The sequence below is a fragment of the Oryzias latipes genome, chromosome 23 (assembly GCF_053564925.1).
Source record: "Oryzias latipes strain Hd-rR chromosome 23, Olatipes_Hd-rR_3.1".
Lineage (NCBI taxonomy): Eukaryota > Metazoa > Chordata > Actinopteri > Beloniformes > Adrianichthyidae > Oryzias > Oryzias latipes.
Genome location: NC_136259.1, coordinates 5,774,073 through 5,798,551, shown reverse-complemented (window position 1 = coordinate 5,798,551; position 24,479 = coordinate 5,774,073). Strand labels below are relative to the sequence as shown.

At 40.8% G+C, this 24,479-nt stretch overlaps 3 protein-coding genes across 17 annotated transcripts in view; 2 read left to right on the top strand and 1 right to left on the bottom strand.

Moving 5' to 3' along the window:
* Nucleotides 1-491: 491 nt before the first annotated feature.
* pnpla8 (patatin-like phospholipase domain containing 8) lies at nucleotides 492-11,296 on the top strand. The gene is made up of 10 exons (XM_011490897.4): nucleotides 492-614; nucleotides 2,424-3,456; nucleotides 3,558-3,707; nucleotides 3,780-3,931; nucleotides 5,342-5,436; nucleotides 5,510-5,681; nucleotides 5,803-5,860; nucleotides 6,044-6,238; nucleotides 8,915-9,110; nucleotides 9,180-11,296. Exons 2-10 carry the CDS (start codon nucleotides 2,569-2,571, stop codon nucleotides 9,452-9,454), a joined length of 2,181 nt encoding a protein of 726 aa, XP_011489199.1. The 5' UTR covers nucleotides 492-614; nucleotides 2,424-2,568; the 3' UTR covers nucleotides 9,455-11,296.
* On the bottom strand, nucleotides 727-7,188 carry akap14 (A-kinase anchoring protein 14). The gene is made up of 2 exons (XM_020714107.3): nucleotides 7,065-7,188; nucleotides 727-1,568 (listed from the first exon to the last, which is right to left on the bottom strand). The coding sequence occupies exon 2, from the start codon at nucleotides 1,442-1,444 to the stop codon at nucleotides 932-934; it is 513 nt and encodes a 170-aa protein (XP_020569766.1). The 5' UTR covers nucleotides 1,445-1,568; nucleotides 7,065-7,188; the 3' UTR covers nucleotides 727-931.
* A 5,512-nt stretch (nucleotides 11,297-16,808) lies between the features above and the next one.
* nrcama (neuronal cell adhesion molecule a) overlaps nucleotides 16,809-24,479 on the top strand; it is a 63,055-nt gene continuing 55,384 nt past the window's right edge. For 14 of the 15 annotated variants that reach the window (XM_023952204.2, XM_078941485.1, XM_078941481.1 and 11 more), the window contains exon 1: nucleotides 16,809-16,989. The gene's annotated coding sequence lies outside the window, so the exon portion shown is untranslated. The remainder of the gene's footprint in view (nucleotides 16,990-24,479) is intronic. The other variant, XM_078941478.1, reaches the window with a different exon arrangement.

Sequence of the window (24,479 nt, the reverse complement as noted above, 5' to 3'; positions counted from 1 at the left end):
TTCCAAATATAAGTTTCAAGTGACATAATAGGGAAAATAAAAAGAGAAACCCATTAACCAACAAACAGATTAAATAAACAAAATAATGTGGAAAAGTTCTGCAACACAGAACTTAAAACCCAATTTATTTACATTCCAAAAGATGCTCTTTGATTTGATTTGTTTTTGTATTAGTGTATTTGAAGGAAAATTTCTTATTGTTATCCCAAGCAGAAGGAAATTTCCTACTTCTATTTTCTTTTATTTGTTTTTTCTATTGTTTGAATGGCATCTTTCTGAGCTTCAGCATTTTTATTTACCATAGACACTAAAGTGACCTTTTGTTACTTTTTTCTACCTCATCCTGTCTTTTTTTTTAGTACTTCAATCCGCTGTGGCAGTTTTTAAAGGGCTTTACAAATAAAGCTGCAATGAATTAAAAAATTAGGAGTAACAAATAACTCGTTTTGATTTATTTTAAACCGCAATCTGATGGGTTGTTTAGTGAAAGAGGTTTTTGGCGACACCTAGCGGTGTGGTTGGAATTGTACGTCACTTCCTCTAATCTTCCTGTTCATCTTCTCTATCAGCCTCTCCCTACAGGTCTGCATTGAATGGAATATTTCAACAGTTATGTAAGTAAAGAAGTCATTCATTTATCAATACAAACTTAAACTAATTTTACTTATTTGTTTGTTAAGCAAAAGAGCCATTTTAGTAAATGTGATGTAAACACAACAACACGTCTGTGATTCGCGGCGTACATTACATATCAATGATTTATTTTTTTCTTAATCAGATTAGGTTCAAAACATTAATGTTTTCAGATTTCGAGTAAGGATTTGTAGCTGGCGTTAAACAAACTATTCCAAAATTCGCGTACACGTCGAGGTTACATAACAAATTTATTTTAAACGCGTTTGTTTACAACATGTTAGCTAAACTAGCTAGTTCAAAGGTCCGCCTCTGCTCCGAGCCGCTTTTTACTGTCGATGACGTCAGTCAGCCAGGTTTCTCGGAACCGGTGCTTCCCTGAGGTGTTCACAAGCCTGTTCGACTCCACCACGAAGTGGACCTCCAGCGGGGTCGCCCGGGGTGCGAACTTTGACACTTCCACCCCAAAGAAGACGCTAGCCGTCTGGCTAATGGGCTGTCGAGCCGTGGGGGCGCTGAAGCGAGCCCGGTAGTGGAACACGCCGCAGTGCTCCAGCTCGGTGACGTAAAGAAAGTCCAGACTGTGACGCCAGCAGGACCGGACCCCCCACGTTTCAATAAGAGTTTCGATCTGCTCTTTTCCGAACTCCACCGTGAAGTCCTCGCAGGAAAGCCGGGGAGGAGAGTCCACCTCGGCGTGTTTGGGGTCGTTTTCGTCCTCCTTCTTCTTCTTCCGGTGTCTCTCCAGCGACGCGTTCACGAGCGCGGACGACTCCACGTGATATGTGTGATGTGGAGAAACTCCATCCATTGTTGCTTTTGTTTGGTCAACGAACGACGCGTGAACGTTTCTGCGAAGGCCCAGACACAGCCGTTTCCATGGTTACCAACTTGAGACGAAGAGGCGGTCTCTTACGCCCTCTGCTGGCGGGATCCTGCAACACGTGTTTCAAAATGGACAATAATAAAACTTTATTGATCCCACAAAGGGGACATTTTCACCATAGCTCTATTGGAAAGTAATAAATAACACCCCAAAAAATATATATTTCATAATATACTGTAGACAATATAACAAAAATTCACATATATATCAAACTCATTACAGAAATAATGAAATGCATTGATTAAAAAAAATTAAGAAGAAAATTAACGTGTATAATTATCACTAGAGGATTTTTTTTTCAACGATGGATGCAAAACACACTTAGGTCACATTGGATTCATTAAATATAATTAGGTATGAACTAAAGTCGGGCGGAGTTTGATTTATTGCTTGAAAAAGAGTGAAAAGAAGCGTATTTATATAATCCTACTGCCTGCTGACTTTTTAATTTAAATTAATAGCAATAATTAATGTCCAGGGCCTGTGACAAATATGAGTTGAATGCTTTGCCTCGAGCAAACATACAGATTTGGCATGCAGCCTTGAATGCGTTTAGCCCATGGTGTTCACACTGGACAAGCAGGGAGAGGCTTCTTCTTTTTCTATGTTTTAGTAGCCTATTCCCACCATCTACAGATGGAAGAGGCCTTGTGTGAAATGTTAAAGCGGTGCAAATCTCTGGGATCGTAGCTTTAATGTTGTCTTAAGTTTTAGGGTAAAATAGAAACGAAAGAAACGCCGTTTTTTTTTCCATTTGTTATTAGTAACATCAAAACGTTTAAGTATTTCATTTAAATTCTGACTAAATATGAAAAGCACTCATTTAAATAATTTATTCTGACTTCAAATTCTTCTGTCAAAATCATTTAATTTTGTGTTTTTTGTCTTTCTTTTTTTTTTTTAGGAAGCTGAACTGAAAGCTTTCTTTAAAATGAGGCTAAAGCTGTAGCTAACGGCCAACATTTCTGCCAAAATGGCTGTTCCTTTGCACAAACATTAAGGCTCCAGCTGTTTCTCCCCCCTGGTGCTGCTGCTGAATCAGCGGACGCATGTCGCGGCTCCGGCTCACCATCGACAGCGTGACCAAGGCAGTCGGCAGCACGGACCTCGTCTCCAAGTTCTCCAGATTCAAACCTAGCAGTCATGTCTCAGACGGCGCCCGGGCGGAGAAGCGTCCGGCCAGCGCGGGGCAGGTAGACAACCCGGCCGCCTCGCCATCTCAAGACGCAGGGAAGGAGGAGAAAGGCGCGAAGAAGGCGGCGGGGGACACGCCAGATAAGCAGCGAGCTCCGGAAACACCTTTTGTCGCCGTCAAGAAGCCAACGCCACTCGGCGCTCAGGAGGCGAATCCATCCACTCCGAATACTTCGTCTGCGGTTGCTAAGCAGCTTTTTCACCCCGCCACTTTGACCGCCAACATGGATGAAACGTACAAGTCGCTGTCCCACCACATCAACAACTATTTTGGCTCCAGCGCCCAAGGAGAGGACGGAGAGAACAGGCAGCGGCACGTTTCTGGTGCCGTTCCTCACGCCGCTCCTCAGATGACCCAGGATCCCATTCCGGTTTTGTCTCCAGTGTCAGAAGCAAAGGGGCAAGCTCCGCCTCCTGCCTCTCCAGGCTCGCCACCGCAAAAGCTGAGCCCCGGCGCGGAGGCTGCTGAAAAGTCCGTCCCCGATGTCACGGCGCCTGCCAAAAAGGGCTTCACCCAGTATTTGTCCTACCCACGCCCCAGCGTCCAGGCCTTCGTGGGCAGCTACATCGCACCTCTGGTCCCCAAATTTCGCGGCGACCCCAAAAAGGCGGCGGCTGAGAAGGACGCGCCGCCGGCGACGGAGGTGGAAGAGCCCGCCGTGGATAAGGCGGCGGAGACGACCGAGAGCGAACAGGAAAAGGCAGAGAGAGCCAAGCAGCTGCTGCTGAGTCAGCGGGAGAAGGTGAGGCTGAGTCTGAGAACAAACGACAAACGTCACCATCTTTGATCCCATCTATGACTCACTCTGAGAATCTTTGCTTCCTAATTGTGATTTCTTATTAGATCATCGCCAGAGTGAGTTTAGACAACCGGACCAGAGCTCTGGTGAAAGGCCTGCAGAGGGTCAGCGACGTGAAGCTCCTCACCACCCGGGTGGAGGAGCTCAGCCTCCATCTGCTGGAGTTCCCGGAGACCCGAGCCGTGGCCATCAAGGTCAGCATCCGGGTTGATTAGACCTTTTCCCTTTTACATCTTGTGGAACCTTGTTTTTGTTTTTTTTTGTAGGAGAGCTTGCTCCCTAGTCTGCTGCGTCTGCGCCAGGCCAGCGACCTTCCTCTGAAGGCGGCTGTGAGGGAAGCGCTGGCCGTCCTCGGCTACACCGATCCGGTCAAAGGCCGAGGAATACGAGTGCTGTCCATCGACGGTGGAGGAACGAGGTGAAGCGCCTAAAAACCTCTTTCAAAAACACCTTAAAGTGAACTGACAACCACTTTGAGTAACCTTTCACACTAAAAAAACCCATTTGGACCTAACTGAACCGAACCCAGCAAGAGCCACAATCAAAGATCTTTATTAATGTTTTTGTGGTCATTCCTTTCTAACCATGGGGCTCAATTTTGGTCGGTGAGCCCCAACTAGTGGGCCACAGAAAAAAATCTGGATTCTGAAAAAATTCTGAATCTGTGGGCCGCGGGTCCAGAGACAGCGTCCCACCACTTGGGGGCAGTGATGCGCCAGTCACCAATAAGCAGTGTAGCTAAGCTAAGAAATATATCATCGGTGTCCCAATTCCTCCCCCATAACCCCTAACTACTAAAAACTATATAGGATTTTCAAAGCAATTCGGCACCATGCTCACTTCTTTTTTTTTTAACAGCAAATATGACGTCATCCATGTCCTGTTGTTAAAGCTTAATTGATATGATGATCATATTATATACGTTGATATTTAAAAAGAAAAAGATTTAAATACATTTCCTTTGCAAATATAATACAAAGCGCAATGCATTGTGGTCTATATTCGCCAACCTAGTGAGCATTGATGCACACTGGTTTTTCGCTGAGGCTTCTGGGAAATTTCTAGGGCACTGGATTTTTGAATTGTAGATTCGAACGAAATTTTCCCAGAAGTCTCTGCGAAAAACCAGTGTGCATCAATGCTCACTAGGTTGGCGAATATAGACCACAATGCATTGCGCTTTGAATGATTTGTCAATTTAAAAAATTTGTGTAAATTCTTTTTTTTCTCATCTTCAGAACACTGTGGATTCATATTTGGCGTTTAGGAATATGACGTCATTTAAATCCAGAGCACTGGGTATTTCCGGGCTTTATGGGGGTTAGGGAGCAGGGAGGCTGAGTCTCACTTCTCAACTTTGACCCAATGAAAGGTCAATCGGTGTTAAGAAATGAATGGGTTCTGTCTTAGCCAATCAAAGGCATTCATGTGGGCGGAGCGTCAGCAGAACTGCTGGTGAAGCTTTGTAATGTAAAATGTACGACAGAGTTTTAGGGACCAAAAAAATTAAAAAGTTAATTTACAACCTTAAATCTCGCAATTTTGCGTGTTATAAACTCATAAATTTATTGGCTTTTTTTCTTGTAAATTTACATTTTTATTCTTATAATATACGAGGTATGACTTTTTTCTCGTAAATATACTACTTTAAAGTTGAAAAAAAAAATGTGTTTACAAACTGGCCCTGAAACTAAGTTGTAAAAATATAAATATAGATTTAATAAAAAATCAGTTTCAATGTAAAAATGATGAAATAACTTATAATAAGATGTTTTTGATGGAGCTATGCTGTGAAATCTAACATCTAGGATGTGCGGCTTCATTCCAGAGGACTGTTGGCCCTACTGACGCTCCAGAAGTTGGAACATCTCACCGGAAAACGCATCCATCAGCTCTTCGACTACATCTGTGGCGTCAGCACAGGCAGGACTTTGGTCACCAGAAAGTTCTTCTCACAGTTTGGCTTTTCCTCAAGTCTGGTTTTGCTCCGATCCAGGCGCCATCCTGGCGTTCATGCTGGGCATTTTCCAGATCCCGCTGGACCAGTGCGAGGACCTGTACCGGAAGCTGGGCTCGGACATTTTCAAGCAGAACGTCATCGTGGGAACGGTGAAGATGGGCTGGAGCCACGCCTTCTACGACAGCGAAATGTGGGAAAGTATCCTCAAGTGAGTCCGTCGCATTTGTTTGAGACTTTTCACTTAGAACATTCACCTGAATTTCTCTGAAGAGCGGATGGGAGGCTTCAACTGAAGTCAAAACATTTTGTTTTTTTTGTTTGTTTTTTAGGGAGCGGCTCGGTGAAGTGCGCATGATTGAGAGCGCGAGGGACCCCCACAGTCCTAAAGTGAGTCACGTCATATTTTGGAGACATACAAATAAAGAATTTGAAGTTTAATTTTCTTATTATATGTCCTCCAGACCTCATGTCCTCTAAAAACACCATTTTGATCAGAACCGGTCTTTAATTTGTCTTTTTTCTGCATCTCCCATGACTTAAATAGCTGTATGTGTGCGTTTTGCCCACAAGGTGGCAGCAGTGAGCACTATTGTCAACAGAGGTTTGCCCCTGAAGGCCTACGTGTTCAGGAACTACAGGCTCATGCCTGGGGTCCAGTCCCACTACCTTGGAGACTGCAAACACAAGCTGTGGCAGGCCATCCGCGCCTCATCCGCCGCCCCCGGATACTTTCAGGAATTTGTCCTCGGAAAAGACCTTCATCAGGTAAAACCCAGAGCTGAAAGCACTGCTTCTGCATCACAATGCATGTGTGTTTTTTTGTTTTTTCCCAGTCCTCCTCGTTGAATAAATGTTACTAAAATCCCAAAGAAGTTGATTTGTCAGTGGAGTTTTGTTGAAGTTGCTTTAAAGATCCAATCCAAGTAACATTTTTGGTGTTTTTAACAAGTTCTGCTGGCGATTTTCTAATGATATATAAGGAAAATTAAAGACTAAAATGTGGAATTCTGAGTATTTCTTTATTTAAATAGTTGTAGCAATGACGTACGGCTGGACAGCTCTAATTTTGCTGCACTGCTAATGTTAGGGGCGTGAGGGGCTGTAAGCTAGCAGGAGAGAACTCTGAGCAACGCAGAGGGGAAGGGGGGCGGGGTTGCAACTTAGAGGAGAATTTATAATAATGAACTACTCTGTGAGCTTCGCTGCTGATGAATGAATGGCTTTGGAGGTCACAGGTGCAGATATGGCTGATCAGCTTTGAGATGGAAGACGGAACCAAAGTTTTAGATTTGAGTTTTTCTCTTTAGAAGCCACTCGTCTTCTTCACTTTGGAAAAAAATTGTCCGTTTTTGTAATGAAGTTCGGTTAGTAGGGCAGATATCTTTAGATGTTCCTGGTGGGAAATAATCAGGCTTAAGGCTTCAATTCTTTTCGTCACCCTACTTCTGCTAGATGAGCTTTGCTACTGTGAGCTGTCTTTCTGCGACGGATGAGTTATTGAGCCGCAGCTTCTCCAAAAAGTCAGAGTAAAAACTCCTAAAATGTGCCAAATGAGTCTCCGTTTGAGCCGTGCTGCAATTTCTGTTTGTACCTTTCTGCCTCCGCTCCTTGCTGACCGTGGCGCCTGGCGGCAGCCGCAGATGAGTGTTGATGGCGTTGTTGTCCACGTGTTCCTCCTCCTGGTGCTGCACCGTTTCCTCAGCAGCCGCCGCCCACCGCTCTCACTCCTACTCCAGTTTTCAGCTCCCGCAGAGGCATTTGTCAGGAGAGCGCCGACATTCCTAAAGATAACAAAACCAGAATAAACACACAAACACTGCAGGGGTGCACAGACCTATGAGTCACCCAAATCTACATCAGCTTCACGTATGTTATTTTTGGAGGTTTTGGTTCCATCCATTGACTGCATATGAGAATTGGACCCAGTGAGACTGACATCACCCATAGAAAATGTTTTTTCTGAGATCCCTATCTTATCAGAACCTTAAAACCCATTAAATATAATTTGTTTTCTGCCCTGTAGTTTATCATCGTTCCACTAGGGGCAATAGAAGGGCTATTCCTGTTCATTTCCAAATGGCCGCCTTCATGAAATCTCACTTTTTGTGGGAAAAGTTTAGCTAATTTTCAAAACTTTATGGTGAGAATAAATCCTCTATTGTTATTCATATTTTAAATATTTTCTGTATTTGAAAAAATGCAAAAAATTCTTGATAAATAATTCTTTACATTACATTTACACCACGTTAAAAATGTGTGGATCTAATTTGAGACAGTGGGTAGATATTGTGCTTTTTTCCCCCTGATCACTCATGTCAATATTTTTGCACATAAAACTACAATTGTTGTTTGCAAAAACGAACATAATCAACTAATTTTGCATAATTACAGTACTTTCTGCACTTTAAGGCGCATTAATCGAGACAAAAGAGTCAGAGATAAACACATCAACTCTAGAACTTGTCTGTAGCACGCTACACATTAGCCACGTTAGCATGTTCACAATTCCTGTAACTCCTAACCTTGTTTGTAACACACAGAAAAAACAAACTGATACAGCTAAAACCGTGACCACGCTAACCTCCAACCTTTTTAGAAACACTTAAAAAAACCAGTCTGACACGCTACACGCTAGCCACGTTATAACCGTTGTCCATGTTAGCGTTTTTACGATACCTGTAACTCACAACCACATTAGCATTTTTATAATCCCCAACCTAAATAATACAGCTGAAACAAACGAGGTTGTGACTACGCTAACTGCCAACCATGATAGTAACACGTTAAAAAAACACAGTCCGACACGCTACATGCTAGCCATGTTATAACCGTTATCCATATTAGCGTTTTTCCGATGTCTGCAACTCCCGACCTTAATTGCAATACGCAAAAAACACAGTCCGACATCGCCACACGTTAGCCACTTTAGCGTTTTTTCAAAAACCCCCAACCCAAGTAATACTCCTGAAGCAAACAATATTGTGACTACGCTAACTCCCAACCATATTAGTAAGACCTTAAAAAACACAGTCCATGCTAGCAACGTTAGCATTTTAACAATAATGCCTAACCTTGTCAGAAAGTTGTAAAAAAAAAGCCCCATGTTCCTCTCAAAATAGCTACGTCATCAGTGAACACAACCAAAATGAATCTACACTTAAGGCGCTCTGTTGTTTTGGAATTTTTTTTCACGACTTTTAGGTGCGCTTTGAAGTTAAGAAAATACGGAAATTTTATTGCGATTTATTTTTGTGGATTTAAATGAAATTTTTGCCAATTCTTTGAAAGGGTTCATGAAGCTGAAAGTATCTTAGTCCTTTCTGGTTTATAATTTTTTTTAAGCACATTTTTAACACAAAGTTGAGAAAGCCCGTCCACTCTCTTTACTCTCTTGAGTCTGATTCCTGAAACTAAAGGCGGGTTTTCTTCATTATCTTTTAGGATGGGGGGCTTCTCATCAACAACCCCACGGCTCTGGCGATTCACGAGTGCAAGTGTCTGTGGCCGAACACGCCTCTGCAGTGCGTGGTGTCGCTGGGCACCGGGCGATACGAGACGCTGGGCAAGAACAGCACCGCCTACACCAGCCTGAAGACCAAGCTGACGCACGTCATCAGCAGCGCCACGGACACCGAGGGTAAGACCCCCGCAAATGTCAGCCCCTCCCCCCCTGACTCCTAAATGCGGCTAAATGGCTGTGTTTCAGAGGTGCACACCATGCTGGACGCCCTGCTGCCCCCTGACACCTACTTCCGCTTCAACCCCTACATGAGAGAGGACATCCCGCTGAACGAGAGCCGGGAGGAGAAGCTCAACTTCCTGAAGAGCGAAGGAGAACGCTACCTGGAGTGCAACGTGGCCAAGCTGAAGAGGACGGCCAGCGTGCTGGGCCAGGAGAAGGGCACCGTCCAGAGACTGGCCGAGTGGGCCAAACTCAAATCCGACATGTACGAGGGCGTTCCCTTCAGGTCCAAACTGTAGCTAGAAACCCGGAAAATTGAAATTCTGAAGTTCAGTCCAGGGGTCTGCAACACCTTCCAGTGAATTCAGTAGCAACTAAGTCTGATTTCACCTTTTTTGAAAAATAAGACAATATTTCTGTTATTGTTACTAATTTGTAGAACATAAATGTGCTTTTTGGCCAAAAATAAAACAATATTTATTTATTTTCCTTTTTTTTTAATTAGAAATAAAATAAAAAATATAAACTTAAAGAGAAAATAGCTCAAAACATGAAGTTGTTTATAACCTTTCAAAATAAAAGACACCCTGCGTCACATACAATCATCTCAGTGCAGCAAATGTAGTAAAAAACAAAAAACAGTTTATTTTACCGTTTGTGGTGCATCTCAGCCAGACATTTCTAAATCTAACTAACTCAAATTAAAGTAGTACTAATGAAGTAAACCTTACCCTATTTTTTGGACCATAAGTCGCTCTTTGAATTAGTTCAGAAATAGAAAATCTGTGGTTTTAGCCTTGCAGATTACTGACCTTCAGCTGAAACATGCTGCACAATATCTGACACAATGTTGGACCTGTGATCCATTACTTTTTACTATATAAGTACTTATTAAAATTGAAAACTTTTTCTTCCTCTTTAACCAGAGAGCCACAAGGGTTGCAGTCCCCTGCTTGAGTTCAAAGCCGAATGTCTCCGGGGTTGAACCATCTTTCATCGAACACAAACAGCTTTATTTTAAATTAAGGGGAAAAGCGGTACTACCCGGGATCTAGCCATACTTTTCTCTGCGTGTACATCCCCTGAAGAACGTTGTGTTGGGTCGTTCCACTTTTAGAAAATATGTGGTACGGCTTCAGACGTTAAAATGTTTAAATCAGAAAATTTGTCAAAAATTAAAAAAAAAAAAAAATGAAAGCTGAAATTTATCTGGAAAAAGATGGTGCCTGAAAAATCTGTGCCAACCGCAGAAGGGCGGGGCTTAGTAAGTGTATAAAAATGCCACTGAAGTGTTTTTTGGGTCGTTTGAGCAGGATGTCATGAAGCATTATTTAAGATCTAGATTAAGCTGATTGAGAATTTAAAGAAACAGGCTGTAAATTGGGAGTGAGTAGGACCAGCTGCTATGTACAGAAACGTTGATTTATGACACTAAAGGAGGTTCCGGGTCTGGACGCCAGTGTGTGACGGACATTTCAACCGGACCTCAGGAATTAGTGCCAGCTTTTTTTTTTTTTTTTTTTTGGGGGGGGGGGGGGGGTCTTTTAATATATTTATAATTTTCGATGATCATACAGTGTTATGAAATGTGTTCTTTGTGGAACAGCATGTGTTTACGATGGTCTTAGAAATCAAACGGGATTTATTCAAATTTAGAACAAATCAACACCTAAGCTAACAATTCAAGATCAAAGCTGCATGAAAATTCTTATAATTTTAGTTTTTTTTTTTTTTTTTAATGACTACTATGAACATAAAAACCTAAACTGACACATTTGTACAAACAACCATTGAGGGAATCTTTCCAAAATCTTTCCAAAAAAGCCTGATGTGAATTGGTGTTCAGAGATTAAGATGTTACTCAAACAAAAGTGTAACTGCACAGCAGATTTTACTGCCTACTTGTCAAATTTTACACAACAAAACTAAAACTTTGCACTCTGTATTGAATTAACCTGTAATGGGTGAAAAATGTAAATAATATTTAAAAACAAAGGCAAAAAAACTGTCACAAAGATTAGATTTAATCATTTTTCCATGACCCTTACTTTGTATCCTAATAATCTCAGATGCTGTGATTGTTCTCTTTCCTATTGTTCAGAAGAACTTCAAATGACCCCAAATGTCATTAAATAAAACTGGATTTAATTTCTCTGTTTGTTCTCTCTCTTTTTTTTTATTTGAAAACATTTTGGTTTCCTTCAAACTTTAACTCATAACAGTTGTGTAATCTTCATTTACCCTATTTTTAAATACAAGTATTTCTGTAGGTAACTGCTGTAATTTGTGCTGTTGTCATGGTGACATACACTTCCTGAATCATTTTTAAGTAGAGCTAATCTTTCCTTCACATCGTTTTCTGTTAAAATGACAAATTAAGTTCAGTTTTAGACTTTTGTTGCATTTCACAAATAACATCTATGTTTGTTTTGTTTGAGTATTGAACATTTTAACCATCTCTGAAAAGACCACACCTTTTGTTTTCAAAGGAGCCGCATGGTCTATTCCAGGAAGTGCTGTCTTTATATTCACTGGCTAGGCAATTTGGCAAAAACCATTAATCCTACTTTTGCGGGGGGGATAGAAAGATAGGCCTATTTCAATTAAATATATTTAATTTGGTTCTGTTTGGTCGTCAATCATTAATGTTAATTATATTTGACTAGTTTTTTCCTTTTTCCACCAAAAAAATAAGTCTTATGTTGTCTTTTTGATAAATGTGGTTTTTGATTTGTAAAGTGGGCTGATCTACCTCTCTCTTATTATGTTGTATGTTCTGTTGTTTACATTTTTTTTATTGCCTGTGTTGATTCTGTTTTTGTTTACATTTTTTAAGGACCTGGTTTGAATATTTTCTCAATTAAAAAATGGCTGATGTTGTCGTAACATATTGTAAGTGTGACCAAGCACAAAAACTGATGTAAATTCATGTTGCACATTGCTGCATTGCCCGCATGTATTCTAAGTGCATCTAAATTTAGTTGTTGGTCGCACGTATTTTGAGGGGCAATAATTATAAAAACAAGAATGCTACCCTGGTGACACAGCAAATATTTTAAAAGCGGCTAATAAGCCACATATTTTTCAGTATTCAAAATGAGCGCAGCCAAGAATTAAGTCCAGCACAGGCCGTGTATATTTTAGAAATCACGTGCAAATAGTCTTAAAAAAAATTAAATCTTCTGTTCTCACAACCACTAATACTGCTAGCTAGCTAATGGCTACAGCTACTTAAGCTAAGTTTAGTAATCATGAAACTAGATGGAATTGCTTTGGTATTTTTAATTTTTGCTTTAGTACGGTAGTTTTTTAATGTAAAGTGACACTTCTCAATCTAGCTAAACTCACTAAAGCTAAACTGTTCAAGCTTTCATAGGTTCCTGTTTTTACACGTTTCAAAATGGCCAGATTTAAGTTTTAGATTTGATTTTATCTCGTCAAATGTAAATAATCCTTGGTCTCTCGCAAGGATGAGTGCAGAATCCACATAAATATGTCATTAACACTTGGAAATGGCATTTATCTTGTTTGCATTTTCCAACCCGGTGAGGTCAAAGTGTAAGGTAAAGTCTCACAAACGGTGTTTACACAAAGGAGAAAGATATATGTGGCTCATACCACCACACTATTAGTCTCTGCTTGTGGCAGGAACTGGTTGTCTCTCCTCTGGCTTTCCAAGCAGCATCATTATCTTAAGGTGTTCCCTAGCAACAACAAAAGCTGACTTCTTGAAAACCCACTCCAATGAAAACTGGGTTTTTGGTCTTTTTAACATTATTTTGTGTCATTATTCTGATGATGGAGGCAAGTATGAAGAAAATTAAGCTTAAAATTGAATTTCTGAAGATTTTTCAGTTGAAAAAGATTGTATTTGTGATGTAGAAAACATGCTGGGCGGAGCCACAAGCTCCCCCCTCCGCTCCATTCTGCTCCACTTGTACGGACGCATAGATCTATTTTTTGGGGATGAAAAATTGTCCAAAAATAGTTTAATTCCATTTCCAAATATCCAATGATGTTCTTTGTTCTTCCTGCTGGCAGAAACAACAATGCCAGAGGACACAAAAGTAAAAGCCAACTTTGAACTGTAGCCAACTTTGCCCCAAGTGGATAAACACTTCTACGACATCATTTTATAATAGTTTTAGTCATTGTGTACATGAGGCACATTGGACTGGATCCTTCTACCTGTCACAACAGAGGAAAGCTCATGTCCACCTGAACGCTGGTTAACATCAGAGGATTTACAAGGGACTGTTGAGTAAACATCAGCGGGGAAGACATGCCTGCTGTGCGTCAAAGCGGCATTGTCTTCCTATTCTGCTTGTTTTACTGATAGTAAGGGTGTACAACTCCACCAAGAAGCTCAGAAACTAAATCTAAGGCCGTGGGTGGGTGTCGCATTGCCCTCACGACCCCCACCCACCCATGGTCACACCCTTTTTACCCCCTCTCACCGGCTGAGTGGCTTTAGGCTTACCCTCTTCTTCCACTGCTACCCATGGTCAGAACTGCATGTGACAAACTTATGAAAAAACAATTTTTTAATCAAAAATAGCGGCTTTTCTGTTGGTTGATCTCCATAGCAACCATTTTATTTTTGTGTTGCGTGCGGGCGACGAACAGGTTAATCTAATTTTTAGAAGAATCTGCAGAAGTAAACTTTTGGAATTACTTGGCAACGGAGGTTTTTTTTTGTTATTCACATTCCTAATACACTCATGTCCTATGTGACATTGCTTCAGTCAGCTTGAGCCGACAACTCCTGTATTACATTTACACAACATTCTGGTTAAAAATGTGCAAATACCGAGGGAACGCCACTCTATGCTAGCTCACCATGCCAACGCAGTAAAAAATCTACAACTCCTAATTCTAATTTTTTTCCTCTGAGTAGCTTCCCAATGATGCTCAAGAAATTTGGAGGCAACAGATCAAAATCCCTAAGAGGAGTTTGCGAAGAAGAACGTGGCAATGATCAAAAATGTGTGTTTTAGTCGGATTACTCATGAAAATAGAGCTGCTAAGAAAAAAAGCCGCCAGCAGGAATCCAAAGGCAGTTTGCACGGTGGTGTGGCTCCCCACAGACCTCTGCCATGTGTGCCTGTGTGTGGACACACCTGAACATGCACACAAATGCAGACTGTTTCAACATCAGGGCAATGTAAAGGCATGCACTTAACAGGAAGACGTTGAAAAAAATGTCTTTTGTAAAGCTCAGAACTCACATTTAAACATGAAATTTGGTGTCCATCTTTGTCAGCATCTGCAAACACTTATATTGGCATTTAAAAAAAAAAAAAACATGGGTTTAATCAGCTTAATCTCTGTTGTGTTTTTTCCAACCACCTGCCAGAACCCCCATCATACCCCCCCCTCTCAGATAAGATAAGTACTACACTAAATGCAAGACATTTTTTACTTTATATTTCTGATTTATGGGGCACGCTGCAAAAACAGCTACATACAAGTAAAACTCTAATAGAAAGTAATAATAGAATGGTAACGAATACACTCTGATGGCGGATCCACTGGTGACAACTAGGAGCGATGTGGGGCTCAGAGTTATGCCCAAGGACACTTGGACACATGGGCGGAAAACAAAGTCTTCGGATCAGGGGTTGACCACTCTACCTCTGCACCATTGCTGCCCCAACTAGACTATTAAAAATTTATAATTTAAAGACCTGGGATTTGGTCCACAACCGACTTTGTTTATTTAGTCAATTCGCTTCTCTTGGTGAGTGTAAACTGTAGTGGGATCCAAATGGACAGAATGCTACACAAACTTTCTATTACGCCTAAGAACCGAAGTAAACAAATGAGAGTATAAAATATTTTTAACTTTTTAACATCTGAGCTTTAGCTCCACTGTTAAGGTTTGAGTTTTAATTTGAGTTTTTTTGTTTACAGCTTTGAAATAATTAGGGGGATTGTCAAGGCTCCAAATGCAATTTCGTTGTTTTAATGACAATGACAAATAATATAATCTTGAATCTTGAAAAGGTTCTTTGGGCTAGCTAAACTCTTCAGCTGTTAAGCAATTCCAACTAACTCTGAATTGGAGAAAGGCTAATTCACGCCGGCGTGCAACACTTCATTGAGAGATTGGAAATGCAATACTTGAAGAGTTTGTTTTTTTGGGTCACCGGCGACATCCCCAGTATTTAAAGGGTTATTCATCCCACCAAGAAAATCCAAAGAAGCGCAAAAACACAAAAAAGTTTAAGAATATCTCGGCAGTAGAGATGCAGTGAGGAGGTGAAGACACAGGCATCGTCAGATAGGATAGATGAGCGCCAGCTTTCATTTTCTTTTCTTTTCAATTTCTGGTGAGTGTTTGACACGGATTAAGTTCTCCAAACAAGTAACTGCCAAAACGTGAAATGGTTTGGTCCACTCTCAAAAGTGCAGTGTGAAAGCAGACAAAACTAAATGACAGTCTAACTGACTTCTTTGTGTTTGTTTTTATGCACATACATGCAAAACCCAACAGATTCTGTCACAGCGTCTCCATTTAAAAGTGCTTTTAATGTAAAATCATCTGTAGTTTCAAATCAGACTGGGATGGCAAAGTGTTTCAAATCAGATTTTTCAGATTTATTTCATTTTGGAGTTTATTTTTCCAACAAATAGAAACATTTGCAATGCTACAATTTTAAATTTATAAACGTATTATTACATTTTCTTCTGTTGGAGATCCTGAAGTGGCAGAAAAATCCAATATTTACCAAAGAGTTAACCCTTTTCTTCCTGTACTTTTATAAAGGCAGTTTTCATAATATTGAATTATACCCACTCATTAGTACAGCAGGGAGGCTATCCAAATCGGTCAAGAGTCTCTAATCTGTGTGTTTTGAACGACCAGAGCACCTGTAGCTTTCTCACAAAAAAGGATTTGATGACACATTTTTGTAAAGAATCAAATATAAAATTCATTTTAGCTAATCAAGCAATAAGTAAACATGAAATTATAATTTTGAATAAGTAATATAATTTTTAAAAATATATTTTAAAAAATCGTAAATAAAACTAAAGCTGAGCAAAAAAATCTGCAGAAATAAGCAAAAGGAATGGGGAAAAAAGGCATCATGTACTTCCAAGTTATTTCACGCTTCTCCATCTGCAGTTCCGTATACTGCCATTTCTTGAAAGGGGGCGCTGCAATCGCTACTTTTTTCTTTTTTCTGCGCCAGATTGGAACCATTGGAATAAACTCAAAGATCAACTGCGCAGAAAGACATCCCACGCTGATACAAATTTTTTACACTTGCTGAATCTACAGCGCTTGTAGCCGTCCACGTTTTGGGATATGCACGTTTTACCAGAACGTGCTTTAGACACCTATTCGACTCCAAAACTGTTAAGATACTTCAAAACTAAGAAATGTTAACATGTTTACATTTATTCAGTATTTATTTATTGTGTATATAAACTGTAGCAATTTAGGCAGTGGAAAACTAAAGGAAAGCATTCACCGTAGAACACATACATTGAATTATATAGCACAGAAAAAAAACAAAAAGACGTTATATCGACAAACTCTTTAATAGAGACTACAATTTTTTTTTCTTCTTTTTTGTGAAAGGAGGAAATATTTCGACTGGGTATGTGGTCTAATTGCATAGACGATCTTCGCCGCGCTGCTGCTCCTGGCAGCTGAGGGGGTGCGGATGAGGAGAGCGGATGGATCGGAGGAGGACCACAGCTTACTGTTGCAGCGGCTGAGGGGGACGGACGCAGCAGCCGGGCACGGTCCTTCCAGCTCTCACACCCCATCACCTCCAGCAGCGTCTTGGAGGAAACCGACGCTTTTTTGCGGGGGGGGGATAAGGTAAAAAAAAAAAAAACAACCGGCTTCGTTTCATTTTCATCCTCGTCATTTCACCCCCACGATTTGTATTCTTTTTATTTATTTATTCATTTTAAGATAATTTTTGTGTTTCCCCATTGTCGCGGGTGTCAAAGGAATAATAGTGCCGCGATGTGATAGCTTGGATGGGTTTGAATGAAGACAATATGGAGGCGCTTGTGATTTTTGCTGAACATCAAAGGCGGTAAAACTGCAGTCTATTCCTGACATCAAAGAAGCCGGAGGGAGACGTTTACGGGCTGTCGGACTGAGCGCCTTTCTCCGTTTTTTTTCTTTTTTAATTTCTTTGGGTGATGCAGTCAGGTCCGAGCAGGTGCAGACAGACATACAGGCTGAGCGGCGGGCTGGCAGGCCCCGCAAAGCCGAGGTGCTCATTCGGCGATGCCGCCAGCTGTCGCTCTGCTCCTCTGGGAGTCCCTTCAAGAGCTGCGACTTCAAGTGGAGTGAAAGCCGGCGCGGTGCTGCTGCCGCCGCTGCCGCCTTCACGGGCCACATTTGGGCTCGTAGAACTCGGTAGCAGCACGAGCGGCGGAAGAACGACATGAGAACTAAGGATGGAAGTCCTTTGAGATTTTTACCGTGATGAAGCTGACTTCAAAAAGAAAAAAATGACATAAGTTTGATGCAAACTTTAAGCATCTTGACAGAGGTTTCCATCTTGAAAAGTTTGCAAACCCAGCAGGTGATATTAGTTCTTAAAAGTGTCGTTATAAACAGCTTTAACATTTCCAATAAATTGCAAATGTATCGTTATCGCGATACACATATCGCAAAAGACAGCGTGAACTGCCATACATGTTTACACTCGTGGTAAAACAATCTCATGGCAGCTTATAGTAATCAAATAGAGCCGTTGATGCTACGTTCACACCCGACTTGTGTCACGTGTTCAAAACCCGCTTGTAGCACACGCCGTTCTCACTGGACCGTTGCTACCCGATGCTAGCCCCTGTCCGCCACCGACAGTCGAAAGACCCTTGGTGCGAAATGTCAAAGTAGTGCAAATCTCGTTCCAGACCTTTTTTTTCATGGCTCTATTCTGATATATGAAAGACTTGGTGTTGTGTAATACCTTTCTGGATATTAATTTCTCCTCCATGATCAATTTTCAAACAGTTGGAATGAATTCAAAAGGACACCATCCTTACCTCACTATCAAATCTGAGTCCCTGATTGGTCAAAGTTTAACTGGTTCGACTTTCAACGCGCGTTTTCGTACAGTAGAGCACAAAAACGGTCTTAAAAACTTTTCGTCAACACAATATTGATCAGCTAAAGTGTTCCTCATATCGTTTTACTCTACCCTCAAGACCCAAGTCTCTAGAAAATTATCTAAAAGAAATTTTTTTTTTTTCATAATCACAACACTGACTTCTAGAGCTGGAAGATGCATTTGTGGGATTAAAAATAACTTGCTTTGTAGCTCTATATATAGAAGGCTGAAACATTTCCCATAGTATTAATATTTACGGTTAGCATCTCATTTATTTATGTCGGTGTGGCATGGCAGTATGCTCATTCTGAAGCAGCTTCACTCTGACTCTTCTGAGATGGTGAAAAACGAAAAAAAAATCCAATGAAACTGACTACTAATGATCAAAACAAATACAGACAAGTAACTGGATATTAAATATTAAAACATGCTGTGACATTATTGCTCTGTAGGAATGAAATACTACGAAGAAAAAGTCCCCCAAAGTGTGAAGTTTTGCATCATAAGCGTTCTGCATGTTGAGAATTAGGATGCAACCTCCAGATAAATGAACTCAGGACTCAAAGATTTCATGAAGCTCTTCTCATGTAAAAAAAGATTCAGTTTGCACTTTTTCGCAATTATATAAAAGCACGAGTCATCCACGCTTTCGTCCCACTTTCTTTCAAGGCTCATCACATGGTAGCATTTAGTCAAAAATCCTCTTTAATATTATAATTTTGCACAAATACTCGGAAATTCTTGGCAATAAGTCAAAAAAAAAGAAAAAAGAATTGTCCTTTAAAATAATAAAGAACCAGACGTAGAATCAAGCTTCTATGACTGATCAGAAGAAGGCCAACACAACTAGTGGCTGGATGGCTATGTTGGAAATCATGGTTCGATTTCCAGGGGTCGCAGTGAGCCTCAGCCAGTATGGGTCTTTGGGCAAGACCCTTCATGCTACTCCTTAATTATATAGACCCACGGTGGCCAAAGTCTGGGTCTCCCCATGCCGGTCCCCAGCCCGGATAAAATACAGGGTTAGGCCTGCACAATATATTGCAAATTTATCATTATGCATATTGCAATAGACGGTGAAAATTGCAATAAATGGTTACCTTAAATGCGCTAAAATAATCTTATGGCAGCTTGAAGTATTTAACGAATCAAATAAATCCATTTATGCATTTCACCAATCGGATGGAGCCCTTCAAGTTGTTGACCAATCAGATGGACGCCTTCCCATTGTTGACCAATCAGATGGAGCCCTTTTATCATAGATGTTTGTCTCCTATGTCGACGAGCGTCATTTAGAGTACAATTTTTTTAAACTGTTGCAATGAAAGGGGAATGAGGTTTTTAGTTGTTTTGCTATTTGTTCGCATACCGCAAGTTTTATCGTTATTGCAATGCTGATCATTAATATCGCATATCGCAAGTTTTCCTCATATCGTGCAGGGTTGTGTCAGGAAGGGCATCTGGCATAAAAATCTCTAAGAGACCACTTGTGTGAATCAGTGAAAGCTGATTCGATATGGCAACCCCTAAGAGATATGCCAAAAAGAAGAAGAACTGGCTAATGTAACTCTTGCCCCCCCCCCCCCCCCCCCAATTGTCAAATGTCATTTTCAAGTTAAGGCGCTTGACAAAAAATTGTGTGGTGAGTTTGTGTCGTCATGTTTAGTGGATAGACGTTCAGTTTAGGCATGTGAAATAAGCTGTTTCGCCGAAGGACATTTGCGTATGTAATTATGTGCGAGGGTTGTTTCACGATTGTACGCCTATTTCGCTCAGCCATGTCATTACATAGATCTAATATGCTATACCTCGACAAATTAGTAGCAGGACAAATATTTATTTAATCATCAGCATACATCTCATGATGAGCTGACCGCTCACCCCAGTTTACTCCATCTCCTATTTTTATAAGCGGTGGTGTGATCTTGAAACAAGGGAAAACTGGATGCTGCCTTCAGACTTTAGGGACTTAATCTTTAAATCTTTATAATGCGTCTAACAGAGGAGGTTCCCTTCAGTGATAAGAAAGATAATCAGGAATGCAGTATATCAGCGTCCCTGTCAGTGCATAAAGAAGGACTGACGTCCTGGCTGTCAGCCGTGGCCCCTTAAGATGTTTTGGGAAGCCATTTGATTTGTTTTTACAGACCATTTGCCTTTTAAAGCACTAATACCTTCATGACCATGAATTCATCCCTGGAGGTGAAGCTCATCTGCCTCGCAAGTTATTTTTTAATGAACTCATAAACAGCTCAGACCGTCTCCGAAGTCTCTACTCATGTGAACGTTGCAGCCAAAATGAGAACAATTAGCATCATAGATCCTTGGGTAGACTTTGGGGTAAATAGCACCCTGCAGGGATGATGGTGGGCCTGGGGTTGGGAGAAGCTTAAACACTCTTGACTCACTTCTGAGCGTGTTTGGAGGGCTTTTTCATTACCGCATCAGGACCCATTCAATTAACTGTAGATTGATGAATTGAAAAATGGTATGGAGGAACAGTCAGGGAGCTTTCAAGATAGCAGACTATGGAACACAGATGGTGTTCGGTTGGATTTTTTAATTGTTTGGAAGGGACATTTTGGCCGTAGTTTGGTCGAATCCAGTTTTAGGTCTATAAGGAGTAACTCTTGACTCTTCTTATTGGATTTTCATTCAACAAAAGACTCATATGAAGTGGACTTAGTGTCTCTCTTTAGGACGTTGCGATATTCAGATGTACACATGGGTCCTACCCCCCCAAATATCCCCGAAATGTCAACGATGACATGTCTTTTGTCATAGACTAGATGCCAGCAGCCAGTTGGAGTTGAGTCGTTTGTGTGGATCAGGTGGGTAACAGATGGGAAGGTGGTAGTGGTGTGTGTTTTGGGGGGAGGGGAGTTGCCAGACTGGTACAAGCTGGGTGAGTAAAATGACATATCTACCGATCCGGTCCGAATGGTTGGTTTCATTTCTATGCTCTGGTTCATGGACGGGTGAGCACGATCTGTGTCTGAGCTGTTCTGTTGTAGTTTGAGGTGATTATTCCAACACGGCCAATGACTACCGCTGGATTTGATCCAACTCACAGAGGGAGGAGGTTGTGGAAGACCTAAATGCTGAAAACCAGAAGCAGGATGAAGGGAAAAAAACAAAAGGAAACAATCTTATAAGATAAACCACTACTTTTTTTTATTTTTTTTTTATTTAACCTTTATTTAACCAGGAAAGTCCCATTGAGATTAAAAACCTCTTTTACAAGGGAGTCCTGGCCAAGAGGCAGCAAAGAGTTACAAAAACAGACAACAAATAAAATTACAATTTCAATTATAAAAACAGTTACATTTAAAGGAGCTGACCTCAAGTGCTCTCAGTCTGGCTTTAAAATCATTTACAGAGATAAGTTCAGGGAGCTTCCAGGTTTTCTGCAGTGTGTTCCATGAAGTGGGAGCAGCGTGAGAAAAAGCTCTTTTTCCCAGTTCTGTGCGGACAAATGGAACACTGAGCAACAGTTGATCATTTGAACGCACTGAATATGAATCAACATTTCTCCTCGTTAGTAAATCTCCAATGTAGGAGGGAAGCAGTCCAAGCATGGCCTTGTAAATAAAAGTGTACCAGTGTCCTTGCCTTCTTGTGGACAGAAGGCAAGGCACTTAAAAACCAAACATGATAGAACTACAATTCTAGATGAAATGACTGTAGACCTTTCATGCACCGACTAATCAGCCAAAAGGCGGATACAGTTGTGGGGAATTCAAACTCAAAACAGGTGTGATCGTTGCTAAGCACCATAATATAGTTAAAAAATAAAATAGACTTGAATACCAACCAAAACAGGTCTGATTATCATTAATGTTTTTGTTTGCTTAAAAAAAACGAATTCATTCAAGAAATATGCAGCTGTTTAAATACATTAGAGACATACTATAAAAAAAAGTTCCAAAAAAATGAACAAACTTCTTAAAAAGTAAAAGAGAGCATCAACTAAGATGCAACAAACTAAAAATAAAGATCAAGATAAAATGTCAATTAAGGGTGTGTTCAGACTGGACACATTTGGTTCGTTTAAAATGAACAAGAGTTTTCCTTCTACAATAATCCGGAACAAACTTTCAGTCTGAATAAATCCAAGTGGACTCTGGTCCAGGACCAGGAACCACTCTCCGGGGATTGGGAGAATGTCCTATAGTCAGATGAAACCAAAATAGAACTTTATGGTAAGAATTCTACTTGTGTTTGGAGAAAAAAGAAGGCTGAGTTGTATCCAAAGAACATCAAGCTTTGGGCTGTTTCTGTTTTTCAGCAAAGGGACAAGGTCCTGGAGTGGCCTAGTCAGTCTCCAGATGTCAATCCCATAAAAAGTCTTTGGAGTGAGTTGAAAGTCTGTGCTGCCTAGCGACAGCCTCAAAACATCACTGCTCTAGAGGAGATTTGCATGGAGGAATGGGCCAAAATACCAGCAACAGTTTGTGAAAACCTTGTAAAGACATACAGAAAACGTTTGACTGCTGTCATTGTCAACAAAGCGTATATAACAAAGTTTTGAGAAGAACTTTTGTTTTTGACCAAATACTTATTTTCCACCATAATTTGCTAATAAATTCTTTGAAAATCAGACAATGTAATTTTTTTTTCTCATTATGTCTCTCATAGTTGAGGTTTACCTATGATAAAAATGACAGGCCTCCTTTATCTTTTTAAGTGGAAGAACTTGCACAATTGGTAGCTGACTAAATACTGTTTACAGGGTAGATACATTAAAAAAGAAAAGACAAATACGAAGGGTAGTCACAAACAAAGAAGGAAACATTGATTTACTTGTAACAAAGTAAATGGAAAACAAACAAAAGAAGACACTAAATGAGAAAAATGAAACACAAAATTCGATTTAGAAGCACTCTTAGAAAATCAAAAACCATATTTGACTTTCTTTTTGGATCATGCTTGTAACCATGGGAGACGATTGTCTTCAGTCTCCATGGTGCGTGCACTGTACAGCCTCCTAATCTTTAACCATTTTAAATCCTAAAACAAAAAGGAGGAATGTTCCAATCCCAATGGTGGGATCGTCTTTTATTTTGAAGTAGGTTTTAAAAATACACTATCAGTCTCATCCAGCAGAATCTTTGCCACGGTCTTAAAATGATTAGTGAGGATTTATGTCAACAGAGGCCTTTGGGAGCCAACAAACCAACAACAACAAAAAGACTGAGTTTATAGCGAGATAACCACAACTGTGAATTTCAAAGATGTTTAAAGTGTTATAGTATAAGTACATATATAAGTAATATTGCAAGCGTTAGACTTCTAAAGTCCAAAGGTCTTAATCACTTCCTTCCGCTAAGGATCACCATTCCAGCCCCCACGTTTTGGAAGCACACTTGATGTCGAGGATCTGTTAGTCGTGGGGTCAGGAAAGCTGTTTCTATTCAACAGATCTCGCTTATGTCCTCATTCCCACTCGTCTGATGCCCCCCCCCTCCGCTGGAGGAAAAAGGCTTCAATGGGAGTCCTCTGCTAGAACCGAAAGAATGTCTTTGTAGAAGAAGATAGACGGGGCAGCCGGACCATGAGGAGGACGAGGAACAGAAGCGGCTCTCAGAGCAGGGAAGCCATCCATCAGCCAGAGCCGAGTTCGTGATCTGATAAACTAATTAAAGACAGACACGCCATCGCGGATGTGGGACGGTAGGGGGGCAGGAGGATAAGCATCTGTCTGGTTGTTCACCCAGCTTTTAGCTTAAGTCGAACCAAAAGAGCGAGGATTGTTGGGGCAAGTATATTAGTGTATTGTTCCAGGAAACGATAAAAGATATAAATGACTTTTACCCAGAATGGCTGGAAGAACCAGCTGATGTAAATGACTTAACATGTTATGATGACGCATCTCTATGTCAACACCACTTCCCATCAGTGATGTCCCGCTCTGCATCTTCTCTTTCTTTGACCCTGGAAACTGCTGAGCCCCAGCTTCTTTTCTGGTGCAACGTACTCCGTTGTTTGTTGCGGAGCCAGGCTGCGTCCCTCACCTTGTCTTTTGGCACCAGGATACAATCCATACCCACTTTCTGTCATAGCACTTTAATATATTACCCTTTGGGATGTGAGTCGACCCCGCCTTTACAGGCTGCTTCAGATGCCTGAGGGGAACTTTGGTCTTCCCTTCAAGATCAGATTCTGGGTTGAATTCAAAATATTCTAGTATTAAAAAAAACACAAATTGTACTTATGGAAGGTTTGGAACAGATTGGAA

What these genes read in the sequence shown, in the direction of transcription:
- akap14 (XM_020714107.3), bottom strand. Translation starts at nt 1,444, where the DNA reads ATGGATGGAGTTTCTCCACATCACACATATCACGTGGAGTCGTCCGCG.
- pnpla8 (XM_011490897.4), top strand. Translation starts at nt 2,569, where the DNA reads ATGTCGCGGCTCCGGCTCACCATCGACAGCGTGACCAAGGCAGTCGGC. An exon ending in GGGACCCCCACAGTCCTAAA is followed by an intron (nt 5,861 to 6,043) that starts GTGAGTCACGTC and finishes TTTGCCCACAAG; the next exon opens with GTGGCAGCAGTGAGCACTAT. An exon ending in CAGCGCCACGGACACCGAGG is followed by an intron (nt 9,111 to 9,179) that starts GTAAGACCCCCG and finishes GCTGTGTTTCAG; the next exon opens with AGGTGCACACCATGCTGGAC.